This window comes from Oratosquilla oratoria, chromosome 21, assembly GCF_046742065.1.
Source record: "Oratosquilla oratoria isolate Oo_2021 chromosome 21, ASM4674206v1, whole genome shotgun sequence".
NCBI classification, from domain to species: domain Eukaryota; kingdom Metazoa; phylum Arthropoda; class Malacostraca; order Stomatopoda; family Squillidae; genus Oratosquilla; species Oratosquilla oratoria.
In genome coordinates this window covers 51,818,650-51,838,649 of record NC_134797.1, presented here as the reverse complement: position 1 = coordinate 51,838,649, position 20,000 = coordinate 51,818,650, and the positions used below count along the sequence as shown (strand labels likewise).

The 20,000-nt window shown below is 45.4% G+C and overlaps 1 protein-coding gene and 1 long non-coding RNA gene across 7 annotated transcripts in view; both read left to right on the top strand.

Moving 5' to 3' along the window:
- Positions 1-8,396, top strand: part of LOC143036937 (uncharacterized) — a 119,777-nt gene extending 111,381 nt beyond the window's left edge. For 5 of the 6 annotated variants that reach the window (XM_076204953.1, XM_076204954.1, XM_076204952.1 and 2 more), the window contains 2 exons: positions 113-225; positions 7,771-8,396. In XM_076204953.1, coding sequence (XP_076061068.1) covers positions 113-225; positions 7,771-7,920 — 263 coding nt within the window. In that variant the 3' untranslated portion in view covers positions 7,921-8,396. Of the gene's footprint in view, positions 1-112; positions 226-7,770 lie in introns of those variants that run through there. The other variant, XM_076204958.1, reaches the window with a different exon arrangement.
- A 10,423-nt stretch (positions 8,397-18,819) lies between these two features.
- Positions 18,820-20,000, top strand: part of LOC143036935 (uncharacterized) — a 13,317-nt gene continuing 12,136 nt past the window's right edge. Inside the window, exon 1 of the long non-coding RNA XR_012967421.1 lies at positions 18,820-19,744. This is a non-coding gene — a long non-coding RNA (uncharacterized LOC143036935). The remainder of the gene's footprint in view (positions 19,745-20,000) is intronic.

Here is a 20,000-nt window from a genome sequence, read left to right as displayed (position 1 = left end):
GGGTGCGTTTGTGCGTGCGAGCCAACTTGGATCAGCGAAGTATTCGTACCTTGGTAGAGGCTGGCCCAGCGCCCGACTGTTACCATTTAACTAATCCTAGAATGCATTCCAGGTCTCACCCTGCCTTGCCCCAAAGCTTCACCCCCACTAGGGACTCCAAGCCAATCGGACCTCCACAGCCTCCTCGACCGACGGCCCACTCATCATCTGTTTCATCTACCTCAGGTAAGCCCATTGATAGTGAGACCAGGGGATCTACCCCTTACTGGAGGCAGGAGCTATTGCAAGTATTGCAAAAGGCCAGGACATCATGTTGATGACTGTTTCAAACTACAACAAAAATAGGCTCCTCTCCAAGGGTCCCCCTCTCTCTCGATCAATGTGGCCGAGCAATCGGAAAGTTTTTTGGAGCCCTGTCTCACTGCTGTTAGCCCATCAGTTGTCCCAGATCATTCTTCCCCACCTATGTTATCAACATTTGAACCACTCTGTTCTTCTGGTTCAGTGGGCCTTTTTTCTCCAATTGGAGAGGCTGTTATACTCTTCTAAACTATGTCACAATGTAAGCATTATGTCGTAACAAAAAATGGCTTGTCCGCTTACAAACAATTAAAAGACAACAATGTCGCAACCACCAGGCGACACTCCGCATTTAACTACCTCAGCACTTTTAAATATATGCAAGGCGCGAGTCTGACTCAGATATCCTTGGCGCCTGTCAGCCGTCGGCCGTTGCCTCACAAGTTTTCATAACTGACCCTGGATTAGCATTCGTTCTCCATCTACCTCTCGATCTACTCTGATCTACCTTTAATGTCTACCTCTATCTACCGGCCTCTTACAGGGCTCGGCAGCTATTTCCCTCTTACAGGGCTTGCTAATATATACTTGAAATTCATTCTAATAAGCTAACCTACTATATTTTAAAGAAATAAGCAACCCTCAAAAATGCACAAAATAATTCAAGCAGATTAAATGTAAATAACATGCATGTAAACTTTATAAGGCATAGATCAAAATAAATTGCAAGGTTCCTTAAGAACACAGTTTTCAATGGTTTCATCATCTTTTCAAAGATGATAGCAGTATCCAATAATTCATGTAAATGATAGTGAATAATACATAATACATGTAATTAAGCAGATAATTTGCAAACATATTTGCAAGACTCACTACTTTAGAGTTAAAAGTTGTTGCTGTCTCTTCTTGCATTTCAATATTCATTATTATTATTTTTCAACATACTTAATTCATTTTCAAAGACAGTCTGAATGCTTCATAAATTATCTGAATACTTATGTGAGAGGTCCTTAAGGTTCCAAGTCAGATCACAGTGGATCCAAGGTCTCCATGTATCTGCTTGACACCAAGTTCCAGTTGTTTAGGTCTCCCATCCCGAGTACATACATATGGCAAACAATACTATCTGTAAAATACATCAAGTTTAATATTCAACCCACAAAGAATAACATTATAATATTCCCTATACTCTTCAGGTTTCCCAACATTGATACACAGGGTATCACAACTGTCATTCATAATTAAGTCACTGATCTGCAATTTCACTTTCTTTATGTCGTCTAAATGGCATATCACTTCTTCCATTGTGTCTAAGTGTTTAAGTGCAAATTTATTACCACCTGCAGAATCAACTACCCATATATGGACCAGTGTACCTTAGTGAAAGTTTATTATTGGGTGAATGTAGATTGACCATGACTAAATCTCCTAGTTTCAATTCTAGTTGATGTGCTATTTTGTGTTGTTTCTTCATCTCTTGTGAATATTCCTGCATATGTTTCCTAATTCTTTGGTGAATATTTTGAAAAGTATTTATTCTATTCAGTATACAATCATCTATATTATACACAGGTTTCTGGTCTGCAGTCAAAATTTTATATGGAAGAGTTTTGTCTTCCCCAAAAATTATAAAATGAGGTGTATCACCTGTTGCTACATTGATTTGATTATTCAAAGTACGCTTAACACAAGGAATCCAAGTGTCCCAAGTTATACTATGAGGACTTATCATGCTTCTAAGACATGTAATTATTTTCATATCTAATCTTTCTACTACCCCATTACTTTGTGGATGATTCACTAAGATATTGACTTTTTGATCTTAAATAAACTACATAATTTTTCCAAGATTTTGTTATTAGATTCAGTTCCATTGTCTGAAATTGGAGTCTTAGGTGTAGTGAAATTACAGATTATCTGATCATAGATTACTGAAGCAATAGTTTCAGCTCTCTTATTTGGAATGGGTTGTAAAATACAAAATCTTGATAAATAATCAATAGCAACAAATACATATTTATATCCATTCTCAGACATAGATAGCTCTAATGTGTCCAGGTGAACTCTTTCCCAAGGTTTTTGTGGAATGGGATAGGTAAGTATAGGAGCAGGTTTTGGTGTATTTCCTCTCACCCTAACACAATTTATGCAATTTTCTATATAATCATATATAGATTTCTTCATACCTGGCCAAAAGTATTTAAGTTGTGCTTGTCTATAAGTTTTATCCTTTCCTGGATGTGAGCTACAATCACTATCATGAAGTAACTTCAATATCTCATTTACAAGAGTTTGGGGTATTACCAACTGATTTACAGGCCCTCTAGAAATATCTTTCCCACTTACAACTGTTTTTATATACAAAAGTCCATTAATCAATTGAAATTCCTCTATCTTATACCCCTTTGGTAGCTTTGGAGGATTTCCTCTTGGGTTCATCAAATACTTGATTAATGATTCACATCTTTTATCATCCCTCTGTTCTCTTATCAGCATTTCTTCATCTAAAGTTACTAATTCCTCTATACTACAAACAAAATTAATCAACCAGTCCCAGTCATTGGTTGACTAATGTTTCTAGAAAGTGCATCTGCAGATACATTCTTTCTACCCGGAATATATTCAAATTGAACTTCATAGCACTGAAGTATTGCAGACCACCTAGCAAGTCGGCCCCTTAGATTCTTATACTTAAATAAGGTCTGAATAGCTGTATGATCAGTCCAAACTCTGATTGGATATCCTAATATCATATCCCTAAAACTTTCTACAGAATAATTAACTGCTAAAGTTTCTTTTTCTGTTATAGAGTAGTTTCTCTCCGCACTATTACAAAGTCTTGATGTGTAAGCGATTGGCTTCAAAGTTCCATTTATCTATTGCATCAGTAGGCCTCCTAATCCTATGTCAGACGCATCAGTGCAAAGAATGAATTCTTTTCCATAATCAGGAATTCTTAGAATGGGGGAACTCGTGAGTTAATCTTTCAGCTTGTCAAAAGCTTGCTGCTGTGCAGGTCCCCCTATGAACTTTGAATCCTTCCTCAGCAAAGAACTTAATGGATTAGCAATGTCAGCATATCGTTGAATCAATTTTCTATAATATCCGGTCAATCTCAAAAAGCTCCTAACCTTGTCTACATTGATCGGAACCGGAAAATTCTTTACAGCGTCAATCTTTGAATTCACTATACTAGGTACATGTCTGTCTATCTTATGTCCTAAATAAATAACACTGTCTTGCAAGAACTTACAATTTTCAAGTTTTACTTTTAATCCTGCTTCTACTAGTCTTCAGAATATCAAATCTAATTTCTTAAAGTAATGCACTGCAGTCTGAGAAACTATTAAAATGCAATCTAGAAATACACTGGTAGTATTTCCTAACAATCCATCTCTCACCGCCACACCCTTGGTCTCAGGATTCTCATGTCTACCTTCATGTGCACCCCATCCGACTCTGTACTAGTGGCGCAGGTTTCGACCAAATCGCTCACCTTCGGATTTTCGCTCAAATTTCATGGGGATTTGAGATTTGAGATTTTTGGCATTTTAGGTCATTTTGGTCACCACCGATTTACCCGCTATCACACCCACAGGTCCGGGGCGGCCTGGGATGCCCTCGAGTCCAATGGCACACCAGTCAGGCACACGGTATGGCTGCCACAGGCCTAAACGTCATGAATGGGTCAAAAGGTCCAAAATTTGGAGGGCTCTCACCGCCACACCCTTAGTCTCAGGATTCTCATGTCTACCTTCATGTGCACTGTATCCGACAATCTAATTGTGGCGCAAGTTTCGACCAAATCGCTCACCTTCGGATTTATGGCATTTTGGGTCATTTTGGTCACCACCGATTTACCCGCTATCACACCCACAGGTCCGGCAAGGCCTGGGATGCCCTCCAGTCCAATGGCACACCAGTCAGGCCAACGGTATCCCTGCCACAGGCCTAAACGTCATGAATGGGTCAAAAGGCCCAAGTTTGGAGGGCTCTCACTGCCACACCCTAGATCTCAGGGTTCTCATGTCTACCTTCCTGTGCACCTTATCCGACTCTCTACCTGTGGCGCAAGTTTCGACCAAATCGCTCACCTTCGGATTTTCACTCAAATTTCATGGGGTAACCTCTTTGAGATTTTGGCCATTTTGGCTCATTGGTCACCTCCACTGATTTACCCGCTATCACACCCACAGGTCCGGGAAGGCCTGGGATGCCCTCCAGTCCAATGGCACACCAGTCAGGCCAACGGTATCCCTGCCACAGGCCTAAACGTCATTACTGGCTCAAAAACCCCAACTTTGGAGGGCTCTCACCGCCACACCCTTGATCTCACGATTCTCATGTCTACCTTCATGTGCATCCCATCCGACACTCTACCTGTGGCACAAGTTTCGACCAAATCGCGAACCTTCGGATTTTCATTCAAATTCCCTTTGAGATTTTGGGCATTTTGGGCCATTTTGGTCACCTCCACCGATTTACCCGCCATAACACCCACAGGTCCGACAAGGCCTGGGATGCCCTCCAGTCCAATGGCACACCAGTCAGGCCAACGGTATCCCTGCCACAGGCCTAAACGTCATTACTGGCTCAAAAGCCCCGACTTTGGAGGGCTCCCACCGCCACACCTTTGGTCTCACGATTCTCATGTCTACCTTCATGTGCACCCCATCCGACTCTCTACTTGTGGCGCAAGTTTCGACCAAATCGCGAACCTTCGGATTTTCACTCCAATTCCATGGGGCCCTTTGAGATTTTGGGCATTTTGGGCCATTTTGGTCACCTCCACCGATTTACCCGCCATCACACCCACAGGTCCGGCAAGGCCTGGGATGCCCTCCAGTCCAATGGCACACCAGTCAGGCCAACGGTATCCCTGCCACAGGCCTAAACGTCATTACTGGCTCAAAAGCCCCAACTTTGGAGGGCTCTCACCGCCACACCTTTGGTCTCACGATTCTCATGTCTACCTTCATGTGCACCCCATCCGACTCTCTACTTGTGGCGCAAGTTTCGACCAAATCGCGAACCTTCGGATTTTCACTCCAATTCCATGGGGTACCCCCTTTGAGATTTTGGGCATTTTGGCATTTTGGGCCATTTTGGTCACCTCCACCGATTTACCCGCTATCACACCCACAGGTCCGGCAAGGCCTGGGCACCCTATCCCACTTTATACTTGTGGCGCAAGTTTGGACCAAATCGCTGACCTTCGGATTTCCCCCCAAATTCCATGGGGTACCCCCTTTGAGATTTTGGGCATTTTGGGGCATTTTGGTCACCTCCACCGATTTACCCGCTATGACACCCACAGGTCCGGCAAGGCCTGGGATGCCCTCCACTGCAATCCCACACCAGTCAGGCACACGGTATCCCTGCCACAGGCATAAACGTCAAAAGGCCCAACTTTGGAGGGCTCTCACCGCCACACCCTTGGTCTCACGATTCTGCTGTCTACGCTGATGTGCACCCTATCCCACTCTGTACTTGTGGCGCAAGTTTGGACCAAATCGCTGACCTTCGGATTTCCCCCCAAATTCCATGGGGTACCCCTTTGAGATTTTTTTTATTTTGGGTCATTTTGGTCACCTCCACCGATTTACCCGCTATCACACCCACAGGTCCGGCAAGGCCTGGGATGCCCTGCAGTGCAATGGCACACCAGTCAGGCACACGGTATCCCTGCCACAGGCATAAACGTCAAAAGGCCCAACTTTGGAGGGCTCTCACGGCCACACCCTTGGTCTCAGGATTCTGCTGTCTACGCTGATGTGCACCCTATCCCACTCTGTACTTGTGGCGCAAGTTTGGACCAAATCGCTGACCTTCGGATTTCCCCCCCAAATTCCATGGGGATTTTTTTTTATTATTTTGGGGCATTTTGGCCACCTCCACCGATTTACCCGCTATGACACCCACAGGTCCGGCAAGGCCTGGGATGCCCTGCAGTGCAATGGCACACCAGTCAGGCACACGGTATCCCTGCCACAGGCATACGAGTAAACGTCAAAAGGCCGAACTTTGGAGGGCTCTCACCGCCACACCCAACAATTGTTACCCTCCTGGATGAGAACCTACAGCTCATGGTTTGATCTATGGGTAATATTGTGACCTTACACACACACACACACACACACACACACACACACACACACACACACACACACACACACACACACACACACACACACACACACACACACACACACACACACACACACACACACACCTCTCATGGCGCTGTGGTTAGAGCTCTGGCCTGCCACTACGGAGGTCCGGGTTCGACCCTCGCCCGGGGCTGAAATAATATCAGTATCGCAGCGCTGAGGGGTGTTACTCCAACTCTCGTGGGCGGGGAGTTGGAGGTGTGTGTGTGTGCAAGGTCATAGCATTACCCATAGATCGGACCTACGAGCTCTGAGCTCTCTTCCAGGAGGGAAATAGCTGTCGATCACGAGTCCAACACGTGATCCAAAGACCAAGTGAATACACACACACACACACACACACACACACACACACACACACACACACACACACACACACACACACACACACACAAAAAAAAAAAACTCCTTGCCCACCAGAGTTGGAGTGCCGGCTTGCAGTGTGTGCATGTGTTTAACATTATGAACTCTTTCATTCAGAGTGCTAGGGCAAAGGATGCAGGGCGGAGCTAGTTAATCCGACACAAAATAGGCTTGGCCACAGATTCAAACTACCCCAGATGCAATCGCCACAAAGATGCACAGAGCACCTTAAATTACAATACCCCACACTAACAGTCCGTAGACACGATATATCTACCTTGAGTGACTTGTGGACCTGTTTGTTACTGGTTACATGAAGATAGGCTTTCTGCAAGAGAGATTAGGGAGAATGGACTGATCAGTTGGTTCCATCATGGTTCAACTCTTTGCATGTGAATGTCGAATATAATTTTCAAAGTTAAGATGGCAACTGTCCATATGTATGGGTTTAAAGAACAACAAACTGATTTTACATGATGAAATACTAATGGACAGTTGCCATCTTACATATGTATGTAAGATGGCAACTGTCCATATGTATGGATTTAAAGAGTAACAAACTGGTTTTACATGATGAAATACTAATGTACTTCATACATCTGGACAGTTGCCATCTTACATATGTATGTAAGATGGCAACTGTCCATATGTATGGATTTAAAGAGTAACAAACTGGTTTTACATGATGAAATACTAATGTACTTCATACATCTGGACAGTTGCCATCTTACATATGTATGTAAGATGGCAACTATCCATATGTATGGATTTAAAGAGTAACAAACTGGTTTTACATGATGAAATACTAATGTACTTCATACATCTGGACAATTGCCATCTTATGTAAGATGGCAACTGTCCATATGTATATGGATTTAAAGATTAACAAACTGGTTTTTACATGATGAAATACTAACGTACTTCTGCAACTTTTCAGGAAGGGAAGATCAAGATCTCTCCCACAAAGTGCTCCTTCATCACGTGTATCCTCCTGATTCCGTTTGGTATTTTGCCGGGCATCATTGCCCTCTGTTGTTGTTGTCAGGAGCCCAAGTGTAACAACTGCAGTTACAAGCCTGAAGCTTAGGAAACTTTCGAATAATGCCAAGAATTTATTATACTGATATACCTTCGACTCCACTCAGATGTAACTGTTATACCAAAATTAAAATGAGCAAATGACTGGTATTGTTTGTAAGTAAATACTGAAAATGTGAATTACTATTAAGTATCTAAATACTTAATAACAATTCATTTTCAGTATTTGCTTATAAACAATACCACTCGTTCAGTCATTTTAATTTGCCTTTGGCTTGGCTACCTCTCTTGGTATATAGATCGACGAGATTATTAAGCACTAAACTGTTAATTCTTTTATCTCAAAATATCAAGTAGTCTTTATATTCAAACTAAGCAGTTCTGTTATAACCTTAGGGATTCAAATATTTAGTATAACAAAAGCTTTCAAAAGAGGTAACACAAATGTATTTTTATAAATACGGTCATGATTTACATTTTCCACTATTCAATTTTGTATATCAAATATATATTTTACATCCAAAATGTGATTTCTATATAACCTTTTGTCTCGCTATGGAAAATTCTGTTGTAGATTTTTTATCCATGCACATAATTTCCTTGTTCCACCCAGAAAAGGATTTTGCAATGATGAAAGTCCCATAGTTTAAGAAAGTTCACAGAAAAGGAGTTATGAGAGTTCAAAATGATCTCCTGGTATTCCAGGGTTTTGTGTAATGATATCTCGCTGACAAGGCCCTCACGTAAGCTACTGTGCCGGAATAGTGCCAAATCACTGGCACCCTCTCTGGACTACAACATACAACGGCAAAACTCCCTTCGACGTAGTCAACCACTCTATAGTCATAGACAAACTGAGACTATTGGGAGTACACGGCCCATTGCTGTCATGGATCATAGATTTTTTATTTGGTCGCACAATGCAAGTCTCAGTTTCAGGGTTTACCAGCTCCTCCAGAAATGTCCTCAGTGGGGTCCCCCAGGGCTCAGTCTTGGGCCCCCTCTTATTCCTAGTGTACATTAACTCCCTGCCAACATATATCCACTCAAAATGCAACATATATCCACTCAAAATGCTACGAAGAGACTCCAGTTCCCCTTCAGCCGAAGACATAGGAATCTGCCAGAGGAACATAGATACAGTATACAGAGTTGCTGACTCCTGGGGCCTGCGCTTCAACCTGGACAAGTGTGCTGTACTACGTTGCCAAAGAGGCTCAACAGACATCAACCTAGGTCCCCAGCATCATTATATAATGGACACCACCGCTCTCTCTATTGAGACTACACATAAAGACTTGGGTATCACAGTTGATTGTAACTTGAAATTTCATACTCATATTTCAAAAACTATAAAGAAGGCAGCAGGTCTAGCAAATAATTTACTAAGATCAACACTCTGTCGTGACAAGGACTTCATGATCACCCTGTTTAAATCCCACATCAGACCACTGTTGGAGTTTGGATCCACTGTATGGAACACTGGATACCTAGGTGACCTTACGCTCCTGGAATCTACGCAACGCAGGTGGACTAAACAAATAATTGGAATGGCAGAGCTTAGCTATGCAGACCGTCTGCTAACTTTAGATCTTTATTCAGTCCGTGGCAGATTAATCAGGGCAGATCTCATAAAATGTTGGAAAATTTTTCCCACGAGCAGTCTTCTATTTCACCCCAAGATCTTTTTTCCTTATTTCCAACAACACACACCAGGGGTCACAGATTTAAGCTAGCCAAACCCCATACATCTCTAGAGTGCAGACGCAGATTTTTTAGTGTCGGATGTATTGACCTCTGGAACTCCCTGTCTGATGATGCTGTTAGCTGTGACTCAATTACATCTTTCAAAAAACACCTTCACACACAGTTGGGCCAAACACTCTTTGAATATGTTGATTGCAGTTCTACATACACTCTCTGAAGAAGTTCTACGCGAACGAAACGTTAGAGTGCATAGGGTTCCGAGCCTTCCCCTGTGTTTATGTTTTCCATCATCCAAATAATGTTGATTAATCATTATTCAGATATTCCTTCCTAGCTGTCTACTTTCTGTGCACATGGCACACAACTCAGCCCTTTACCCTGTACTTTTCTATTCTGATATATATTGAACAAGGGCTGGCGTGCCAGCAAGATGTGGGCTATCCCAGTGTACCCAAAGCTTATCTCCTTTGAGCAGTATGCTGGTCTAGAACAGGGTGGCCAACCAGGTGAGAGTTAACCCTGTAGTTGGCCTTTCCGTTCTCGAGGTCACTGACTACCTTGAGCAGGTCCCCTTCACCCATTTTCTTCTCGCACAATGACACAAAAAGGAAACCCCATTTCTTCAGCCTGTCATAGTCTGTCACGGAGAATCTTTACTCATCACCTGCATGGAAAAGGTGGGGGGGTATATGCCCTGGGGGCAACACTTAGGTATATAAAGGCTCTGCTTGCTGAATACAATGAATACCTTTACCGATATCTTCAACCTCTCCCGGTTACAACATAACATTTCAGCTATCTGGAAAAGAGCCGTAATGTAAAAGGTGACCAATTTGGTCCAAACTTGCCTAACAGGGAGAGTCGGTCAAAGTGCACAGCAAGGTAAAACTTGAGCAGCTTAGGTTCAAGGGCGTGGCAGTGGCACCCCTCCAAATTTGGGCCTTTAAACCCAGTAATCACCTTTAGGCCTCTGGCACCCATACCGTTGGCCTGAGTGGTGTCAAATTGGACTCCACGGCAGCCCTAGCCACCCTCGACCTATGAGTGAGATGGGTAAATCGGAGCAAGTGACCAATATGACCCAATGTCCAAAAAATCTCAAGCCGAAAATTCGAAGGTAACTGATTTGGTCCACACTTGCCCCACAGGGAGAGAGTCGGTCAAAGTGCACAGCAAGGTAAACATGGGCAGCCTGTATCCAAGGGCGTGGCAGTGGCACCCCTCCAAATTTAGACCTTTTCACCCAGTAATCACCTTTGGGCCTTTGGCACCCATACCGTTGGCCTGAGTGGTGTCAATTTGGACTCCACGGCAGCCCTAGCTGCCCTCGACCTGTGGGCGAGATGGCAGGTAAATCGGACCAAGTGACCAAAATTACCCAAAATCCAAAAAATCTAAAAATTTCGAAGGTGACTGATTTGTTCCAATTTTGCCCCACAGGGAGAGAGTCGGTCAAAGTGCACAGCAAGGTAAACATGAGCAGCCTAAAACCAGGGGCTTGGAAGTGACACCCCTCCAAATTTGGGCCTTTTCACCCAGTAATCACCTTTGGGCCTCTGGCACCCATACTGTTGGCCTGAGTGGAGTCAAATTGGACTCCACGGCAGCCCTAGCCGCCCTCCACCTGTAGGTGAGATGACGGGTAAATCGAAGCAAGTGACCATAATGACAAAAAATAAAAAAAAAAACTCAAAGGATTAACCTCATGAATTTACCCGAAAATTCGAATGTAACCGATTTGTTCCAAACATGCGCCACAGGGAGAGAGTCGGTCAAAGTGCACAGCAAGGTAAACATGAGCAGCCTGAATCCAAGGGCGTAGCAGTGGCACTCTTCAAAATTTGGGCCTTTTCACCCAGTAATCACCTTTGGGCCTCTGGCACCCATACCGTTGGCCTGAGTAGTGTCAAATTGGACTCCACGGCAGCCCTAGCCGCCCTCGACCTGTGGGTGCAATGGCATGTAAATCGGAGCAGGTAACCAAAATGACCCAAAATCCAAAAAGTCTCAAAGGATTAACCCCGTCAATCTAGCCAAATATTCGAAGGTAAACGATTTGTTCCAAACATGCCCCAAAGAGTAAGTTTGGGCCAAATCGGAGACATGACGGTTTTTAGCCACTTGTCCCGATTTGGTCACCACCTCGGCTACAGGTCGAGGGCCACCAGGGATCTTGCGGATCGCACTTAGATACTACTCAGGCTAAAAGTACGGGCGCCAACAGGCGGAAATGAGAAAGGAAAATTACACAAAGACAAACAAATTTGGCTGGTCGCCACAACCTCGCCCTTGGGTCCAGGTTCCCCACGTCTACCTCGCTGTGCCCTGTGGGCGACTCTCTCCCTCTGGAGTAAGTTTAGGCCACATCGGTGACATGACGGTTTTTGGCCAAATCCGTGGGTTCCCCTTTGGTAATTTTGAGGGTCATTTTGGCCACTTGTCCCGATTGGGTCAGCGCCTCAGCTACAGGTCGAGGGCCACCAGGGATCTTGCGGATCGCACCTAGATACTGCTCAGGCTAAAAGTACGGGCGCCAACAGACGGAAATGAGAGGGGAAAATAACACAACGACAAACAAATTTGGCTGGTCGCCATAACCTCGCCCTTAGGTCCAGGTTCCCCACGTCTACCTCGTTGTGCCCTGTGGGCGACTCCCTCCCTCTGGAGTAAGTTTGGGCCACATCGGAGGCATGAGGGTTTTTGGCCTTTGGTAATTTTGAGGGTCATTTTGGCCACTTGTCCCGATTGGGTCACCACCTCATCTACAGGTCGAGGGCCACCAGGGCTCTTGTGGATCGCACTTAGATACTGCTCAGGCTAAAAGTACGGGCGCCAACAGCCGGAAATGAGAGGGGAAAATTACACAAACAAATTTAGCTGGTCGCCACAGCCTCGCCCTTGGGTCCAGGTTCCACACGTCTACCTCGCTGTGCCCTGTGGACGACTCTCTCCCTCTGGAGTAAGTTTAGGCCAAATTGGTGACATGACGGTTTTTGGCCAAATCCGTGGTAATTTTGAGGGTCATTTTGGCCACTTGTCCCGATTGAGTCAGCGCCTCAGCTACAGGTCGAGGGCCACCAGGGATCTCTTGGATTGCACTTAGATACTGCTCAGGCTAAAAGTACGGGCGCCAACAAGCGGAAATGAGAGGGGAAAATTACACAAAAACAAACAAATTTGGCTGGTCGCAACAACCTCGCCAATGGGTCCAGGTTCACCACGTCTACCTCACTGTTCCCTGTGGAAGACTTTCTCCCTGTGGAGTAAGTTTGGGCCACATCGGAGACATGACGGTTTTTGGCCAAATCCGTGGGTTAACTCCTTTGGTAATTTTGAGGGTCATTTTGGCACTTGTCCCAATTGGGTCACCACCTCAGCTATAGGTCGAGGGCCACCAGGGCTCTTGCGGATCGTACTTATATACTGCTCAGGCTAAAAGTACGGGCGCCAACAGGCGGAAATGAGAGGGGAAAATTACACAAAGACAAACAAATTTAGCTGGTCGCTACAACCTCGCCCATGGGTCCAGGTTCACCACGTCTACCTCGCTGTACCCTGTGAACGACTCTCTCCCTGTGGAGTAAGTTTGGGCCACATCGGAGACATGACGGTTTTTTTGGCCAAATCCGTGGGGCCCCTTTGGTAATTTTGAGGGTCATTTTTGCCACTTGTCCCGATTGGGTCACCACCTCATCTACAGGTCGAGGGCCACCAGGGCTCTTGCGGATCGCACTTAGATACTGCTCAGACTAAAAGTGCGGGCGCCAACGACCGGAAATGAGAGGGAAAAATTACACAAAGACAAATTTGGCCGGTCGCCACAACCTCGCCCTTGTGTCCAGCTTCCCCACGTTTACCTCGCTGTGCGATGTGGGTGACTCTCTCCCTCTGGAGTAAGTTTAGGTCATATCGGAGAAATGACGGTTTTTGGCCAAATCCGTGGGTCCCCTTTGGTAATTTTGAGGGTCATTTTGGCCACTTGTCCCGATTGGGTCACCACCTCAGCTACAGGTCGAGGGCCACCAGGGGTCTTGCGGATCGCACTTAGATACTGCTCAGGATAAAAGTACGGGTGCCAACAGGCGGAAATGAGAAAGAAAAATCACACAAAGACAAACAAATTTGGCTGGTCGCCACAACCTCGCCCTTGGGTCCAGGTTCCCCACGTCTACCTCGCTGTGCCCTGTGGACGACTCTCTCCCTCTGGAGTAAGTTTGGGCCACATCGGAGACATGACGGTTTTTGGCCAAATCCGTGGTAATTTTGAGGGTCGTTTTGGCCACTTGTCCCGATTGGGTCACCACCTGAGGAACAGGTCAAGGGCCACCAGGGCTCTTGCGGATCGCACTTAGATACTGCTCAGGCTAAAAGTACGGACGCCAACAGACGGAAATGAGAGGGGAAAATTACACAAAGACAAACAAATTTGGCTGGTCGCCACAACCTCGCCCTTGGGTCCATGTTCCCCACGTCTACCTCGCTGTGCCCTGTGGACGACTCTCTCCCTCTGGAGTAAGTTTGGGCCAAATCAGAGACATGACGGTTTTTGGCCAAATCCTTTGGTAATTTTGAGGGTCATTTTGGCCACTTGTCCCGATTGGATCACCACCTCAGCTACAGGTCGAGGGCAACCAGAGCTCTTGCGGATAGCACTTAGATACTGTTCAAGCTAAAAGTACGGGCGCCAACAGGCGGAAATGAGAGGGGAAAATTACACAAAGACAAACAAATTTGGCTGGTCGCCACAACCTCGCCCTTGGGTCCAGGTTCCCCACGTCTTCCTCGCTGTGCCCTGTGGACGACTCTCTCCCTCTGGAGTAAGTTTGGGCCACATCGGAGACATGACGGTTTTTGGCCAAATCCCTCTGGTAATTTTGAGGGTCATTTTGGCCACTTGTCCCGATTGGGTCACCACCTCAGCTACAGGTCGAGGGCCACCAGGGCTCTTGTGGATCGCACTTAGATACTGCTCAGGCTAAAAGTACGGGCGCCAACAGCCGGAAATGAGAAAGGAAAATTACACAAAGACAAACAAATTTGGCTAATCGCCACAACCTCGCCCTTGGGTCCAGGTTCCCCACGTCTACCTCGCTGTGCCCTGTGGACGACTCTCTCCCTCTGGAGTAAGTTTAGGCCAAATCGGAGACATGACGGTTTTTTGGCCAAATGCGACACCCGCAACTCAGGAATCTCGCGTATAAAGTATATGGGGTGGATATCCCTGGCCGAGAGACCGGTTGCCCCCCACCCCCACCCAACCCAGTGGAGGACACCGCGGACGGACTAAATGATGTCGGACGACTGCTGGTCCATGATGGGCGAGGTTAGCCCGCAACTTCCAGCCGACGTACCCAAGCCCGCTGCTGACCGTGGTGTAGTACCCCGCGAATGGGCTAAGTGATGTCGGTCTAAGGGCGAGATGGCAGGTAAATGGGTGCAGGTGACCCAAATAACCCAAAATCCAACAAATCTAAAAAAATTAACCCCATGAATTTAGCCGAAAATCCGTAAGTGACCGATTTGGTCCAAACTTGCCCCATAGGGAGAGAGTCAGATACACTGCACAGCAAGTTAGACATGAGCAGCCTGAGTCCAAGGGCGTGGCAGTGGCACCCCTCCAAATTTGGGCCTTTTCACCCATTAATCACCTTTGGGTCTCTGGCATCCATACCGGCAGCCCTAGCCGCCCTCGACCTGTGGGTGAGATGGCGGGAAAATCGGAGCAAGTGACCAATATGACCCAAAATCCAAAATATCTCAAAGGATGAATTTAACCAAAAATTCGAAGGTGACCGATTTGTTCCAAACTTGCCCCACAGGGAAAGAGTCGGTCAAAGTGACCAGCAATGTAAAGATGAGTAGCCTGAGTCCAAGGACGTGGCAGTGACACCCGTCTAAATTTGGGCCTTTTTCACCCAGTAATCACCTTTGGGCCTCTGGCACCCATACTGTTGGACTGAGTCGTGTAAAATTGGACTCCACGGCAACCCTAGCCGCCCTCGACCTTTGGCTGACATGGAGGGTAAATCGGAGCAAGTGACCAAAATGACACAAAACCCAAAAAATCCTTTGAGATTTTTTTGGATTTTGGGTCATTTTGGTCATTTGCTCCGATTTACCCACCATCATTGCCACAGGTCGAGGGCGGCTAAGGCTGCCGTGTAGTCCAATCTGACACCACTTAGGCCAACGGTATGGGTGCCAGAGGCCCAGAGGTGATTACTGGGTGAAAAGGCCCAAATTTGGAGGGGTGCCACTGCCACGCCTTTGGACTGAGGCTGCTCATGTTTACCTTGTTGAGCACTTTGACCGACTCTCCCTGTGGGGCAAGTTTGGACCAAATCGGTGACCTTTGAATTTACCGGTAAATTCATGGGGTTAAATTCATGGGGTTTTTTTTTTTTTTTTTTTGTCATTATGGTCATTTGCTCCGATTTACCCGCCATCTCAGCCACAGGTCGAGGGCGGCTAGGGCTGCCGTGGAGTCCAATCTGACACCACTCAAGCCAACGGTATGGGTGCCAGAGGCCCAGAGGTGATTACTGGGTGAAAAGGCCCAAATTTGGAGGGGTGCCACTGCCACGCCTTTGGACTGAGGCTGCTCATGTTTACCTTGGTGAGCACTTTGACCGACTCTCTCCCTGTGGGGCAGGTTTGGACCAAATCGGTGTGGCGGTGACAGCCCTCCAAAGTTGGGCCTTTTCACCCAGTAATGACGTTTAGGCCTGACTGATGTGCAATTGGACTCCACGGCAGCCGTGGCCGCCCTGGACCTGTGGGTGTGATAGCGGGTAAATCGGTGGAAGTGACCATAATGACCCAAAATCCAAAAAATCTCAAAGGGCCCCATGAATTTGAGCGAAAATCCGAAGGTGAGCGATTTGGTCGAAACTTGTCCCACAAGAAGAGAGTCTGATACAGTGCACATGAAGGTAGACATGAGAAGCCTGAGACCAAGGGTGTGATTTTTTGCATTTTGGGTCATTATGGTCACCTCCACCGATTTACCCACTATCACACCCACAGGTCCAGGGCGGCCAGAGGCCTGCGTTTATCCTTAGAAGACGTTACCATGTTATTTGGCCAACTATACCCGGCCAAGTCCTCTTTTCGGTGGAACTGCCGTTCCGACCATTTCGACAACAAATTCTTTTTTTAGTACATAGATAAGCCAGGAAGAAGTGTAGCCAGGCTAAAGGTTTTATAAACTGATGAAACACGAACACCAGACGGTGTGTTCCCAGTAATACTGAAAGCCTGTGCAGGAGTACTTAGCTTTCCCTGACAGTAATATTCAAATCATCACAAGAGACAGGTGAAGTCCTAGAGCATTGGAGGAATGCAACTATCACTCCAATATATAAGAAAAGTAGAAAAACAAATCAACTGAACTATGTCACTCACAAGCGTGGCTGTTAAGGTATTGGAAACCATTGTCAGATGGAAAATTGTACCTCTGGTTGGCTAAGAGAGTGGTGACGTCATGGAAAAGGAGACGACTGATTGACTAAGAGCGATGACGTCACGGCAACAGAGACGACTGATTGACTGAGAGCGAGACACCCGCAAACCCACGGGAAAGCCTTTGGAAACACCTGGGGAGCTCTTTGGGAGCCCTTGGATAGTCACTAGGGAACCTCTGAGAATCCCTGTGGGGATTATCTGTGAACCCTCTAGGAACTCCTGAGGAGCCCATTAAGAATCCGCTGGAACTTCAAGGGGAGCACCTGCGGAGTCCCTGGGGTGCACTCTGGAAACTCCTGGGGAGCCCCTGTGGGACCCCTTGGAAGCCTTCAGGGAATCCCTTGGTACTAATAAAAGAATTCCTGTAATCGGACCGGAAACCGGAAATCCCACAAGGGAACACGTCCCCTCCGGCCCGGTGTGTGTCTGCAAGATTGTCGAACACCATGGCCAATGCCGCGCAAGACAAACACAAGCAACGCCATTTTTGGAGTTGGATAAGAAAGGGAAATGTTTACTAAGTGATGTGAAGAAGAATAAAAGGTTAAAACAGGAGTTAGTTAACATTCATAGAAGTGAATTCCCTGAGAAGTTCATGTCCTCTTTGTCTCTTTTCGGCAAGAAGAAAGCCAATGAGGCGTCAGAAATCAAGAAGAGTATTTTGTTGTTCTTTAGAAAAATTAAGCGCCTAGAGGAGGAGGAGTTTAAAAACAATCCAGCTCAACAGCTGAGTCTTGAGGATCTTGCAGATTACGACGGAGATATAGACCCTGAAGAAGAGAAGCGATTTGTTTCTCACTACTGGGCTGCATACAGATCGTTTATATCCAAGAGTGGGTGGTTTAGCGCTAACGAGGATTTTATATCCTCTCATTCTCACATGAAATGCAAGCAGCCGGTAGGGCTGGATGCCGAAAGCACCTGCGAGCGAGGCGAGCTCGCCCGAAAGGCCGAGACCCCGCATAGCGGAGTTTGGTGAAGCCCGATGCTCGTATCTATGCCATTTATTTCTTCCTCTTGGATATCCACCTTCTACTATAGGCATTTTTCCCTGTCCTCTTCTATGACGAATACTATTGAAAGTTGAATTCATTACTTCGGTTGTTTCTGTATCATCTTCCGTCAGGTTCTCCTCCCTGTTAATTAGCCTAGTGACCTCCTTAATACATGTCTTGGACCTGACATATCACCAGAAATGTTGATCATTCTCCAGTGTATTCATCGCTACTTCTCTTTTAAATCTGAACTTTGCTTGTGTTATCTCCTTGGGTGCTCTATTTCTTGCCTCTGTATATTTCTGTCTACACAGTGGTTTTCGTCTTTCTCTATATCTTGCCCATATCTCTTCTTTCTTAAGAATCACCCTATGAAGTTTTGAATTTATCCACTTAGACCGTGTCCTTCCTTTAGCTACTATTTTAGTGGAAACATAAAGATTGACTACTCTATTATACTGCGCTAAAATATTTTTCGTTTACCTTCCGTTGCTTGTAGTTCAAGCAACACTTCCCATCACACTTCTCCCAAAAGTTTATTTATATTATTTGTGTCTCCTTTGTGATAATTTATTCTCCTGCCTTCCGTGCTTTGTTCCTGGGGTTATCTATCAATATCAAAGATAAAAATAAATGTAGAATATTTACTCAATCCCATTGGCGTCCATGAGGTAAATATATACACAAGCCCTCACATCCCATGAAAGGGTAGCTTCTCGAGAGGTCAGTGGATTAAGTAAATTTCAATTATGGAACCTTTTGACGCTCATGTTAAATGGTTTCTTATTTTATCTTATTTATCTATTTATTTATTTATTTCATTTTTGCTTCTCCATGGACGTTTTATTTGACTGAGGGAAAAACCCTTCGATGTAGTAACAACCTTGTAGATTTTATTCTGCCTAACGCCATTTTTTTTGTAACGTCACTTTTTTTCATTTGCTCTGTTGTCTGCTTATCTTCGACACTTATCTTTTTTCCCCTATCCAATGTCTAATAAATTAAAAAAAATCTTCTGTCAGATGTTTCTTACTTGATTAAAAAATAGAATTTTGTAATACGGATGTCTTTTGTTGACGATGTTTTCGCGGGCATTCAGGTGAGACATCTTACGGAGACTTTATGTAACACATTATGGGTTCAGCCAATAGCGGAGACTTTATATAACACATTATGGGTTCAGCCAATAGCCTAATAGTTTTGAGTCCCGTGACCGATTTCGGCCAATCGCAGGGCTTTCCTTCATAGCGAAAACGAAATCGGACAGGCGCCATCTTAGTTTTGAATTGGTTTGTGACGAGTGTGGACGATTTGTCTAAAGATTTGTGTTTTTTTTTTTTTTCTTATTTTATAAAAAGTGCCGTTCCGAGTGCTTTGGAAAGGACCACGGTGTCCTTCCAAAAGAATATATATATATATTTTTTTTAAATTATGTAATATATGCAAGATGCAGCCAGGGATGGAAATTGCTTGAGAGTACATGGCGGCATATCTCAAATTCAATATTTTTCTTATGTTCAATCTGCATTAGTGGGAACAATATTTATTATACTTCTTCGAGTAAAAATCACGGGTGCTTCATTCATGCGTATGCCACCTTTTTCTCCAAAATCTATTTCCATCACTGGTGTTATAAATTCTGAAGGACGAGAAGATTGACCTGTGCTCGCCAGACTGCTGGACAAGAGCCTTCACTCTTCACCTAAGGTAAGTTCTAATTATGTGCTTCCCAGGTTTCTTGTCGGGTGAACTGCCCACAGTGAAGTTAGATTGATATAGGGTTACGATGTAATGAACGGCAAGGTCTGCCATATCTGCTTGGGTCTGGCAGATAGTTTAGGTAAAGGAGCTCACTGAAAGCTTGGGCTAGGTCACGTAGCCCAGTCAATGGTGTAATCAGTCACTCAACAACCCCAATCTCCAACCTAGCTCACCCATATGTTATTCTTTCTTTACGTGCGTG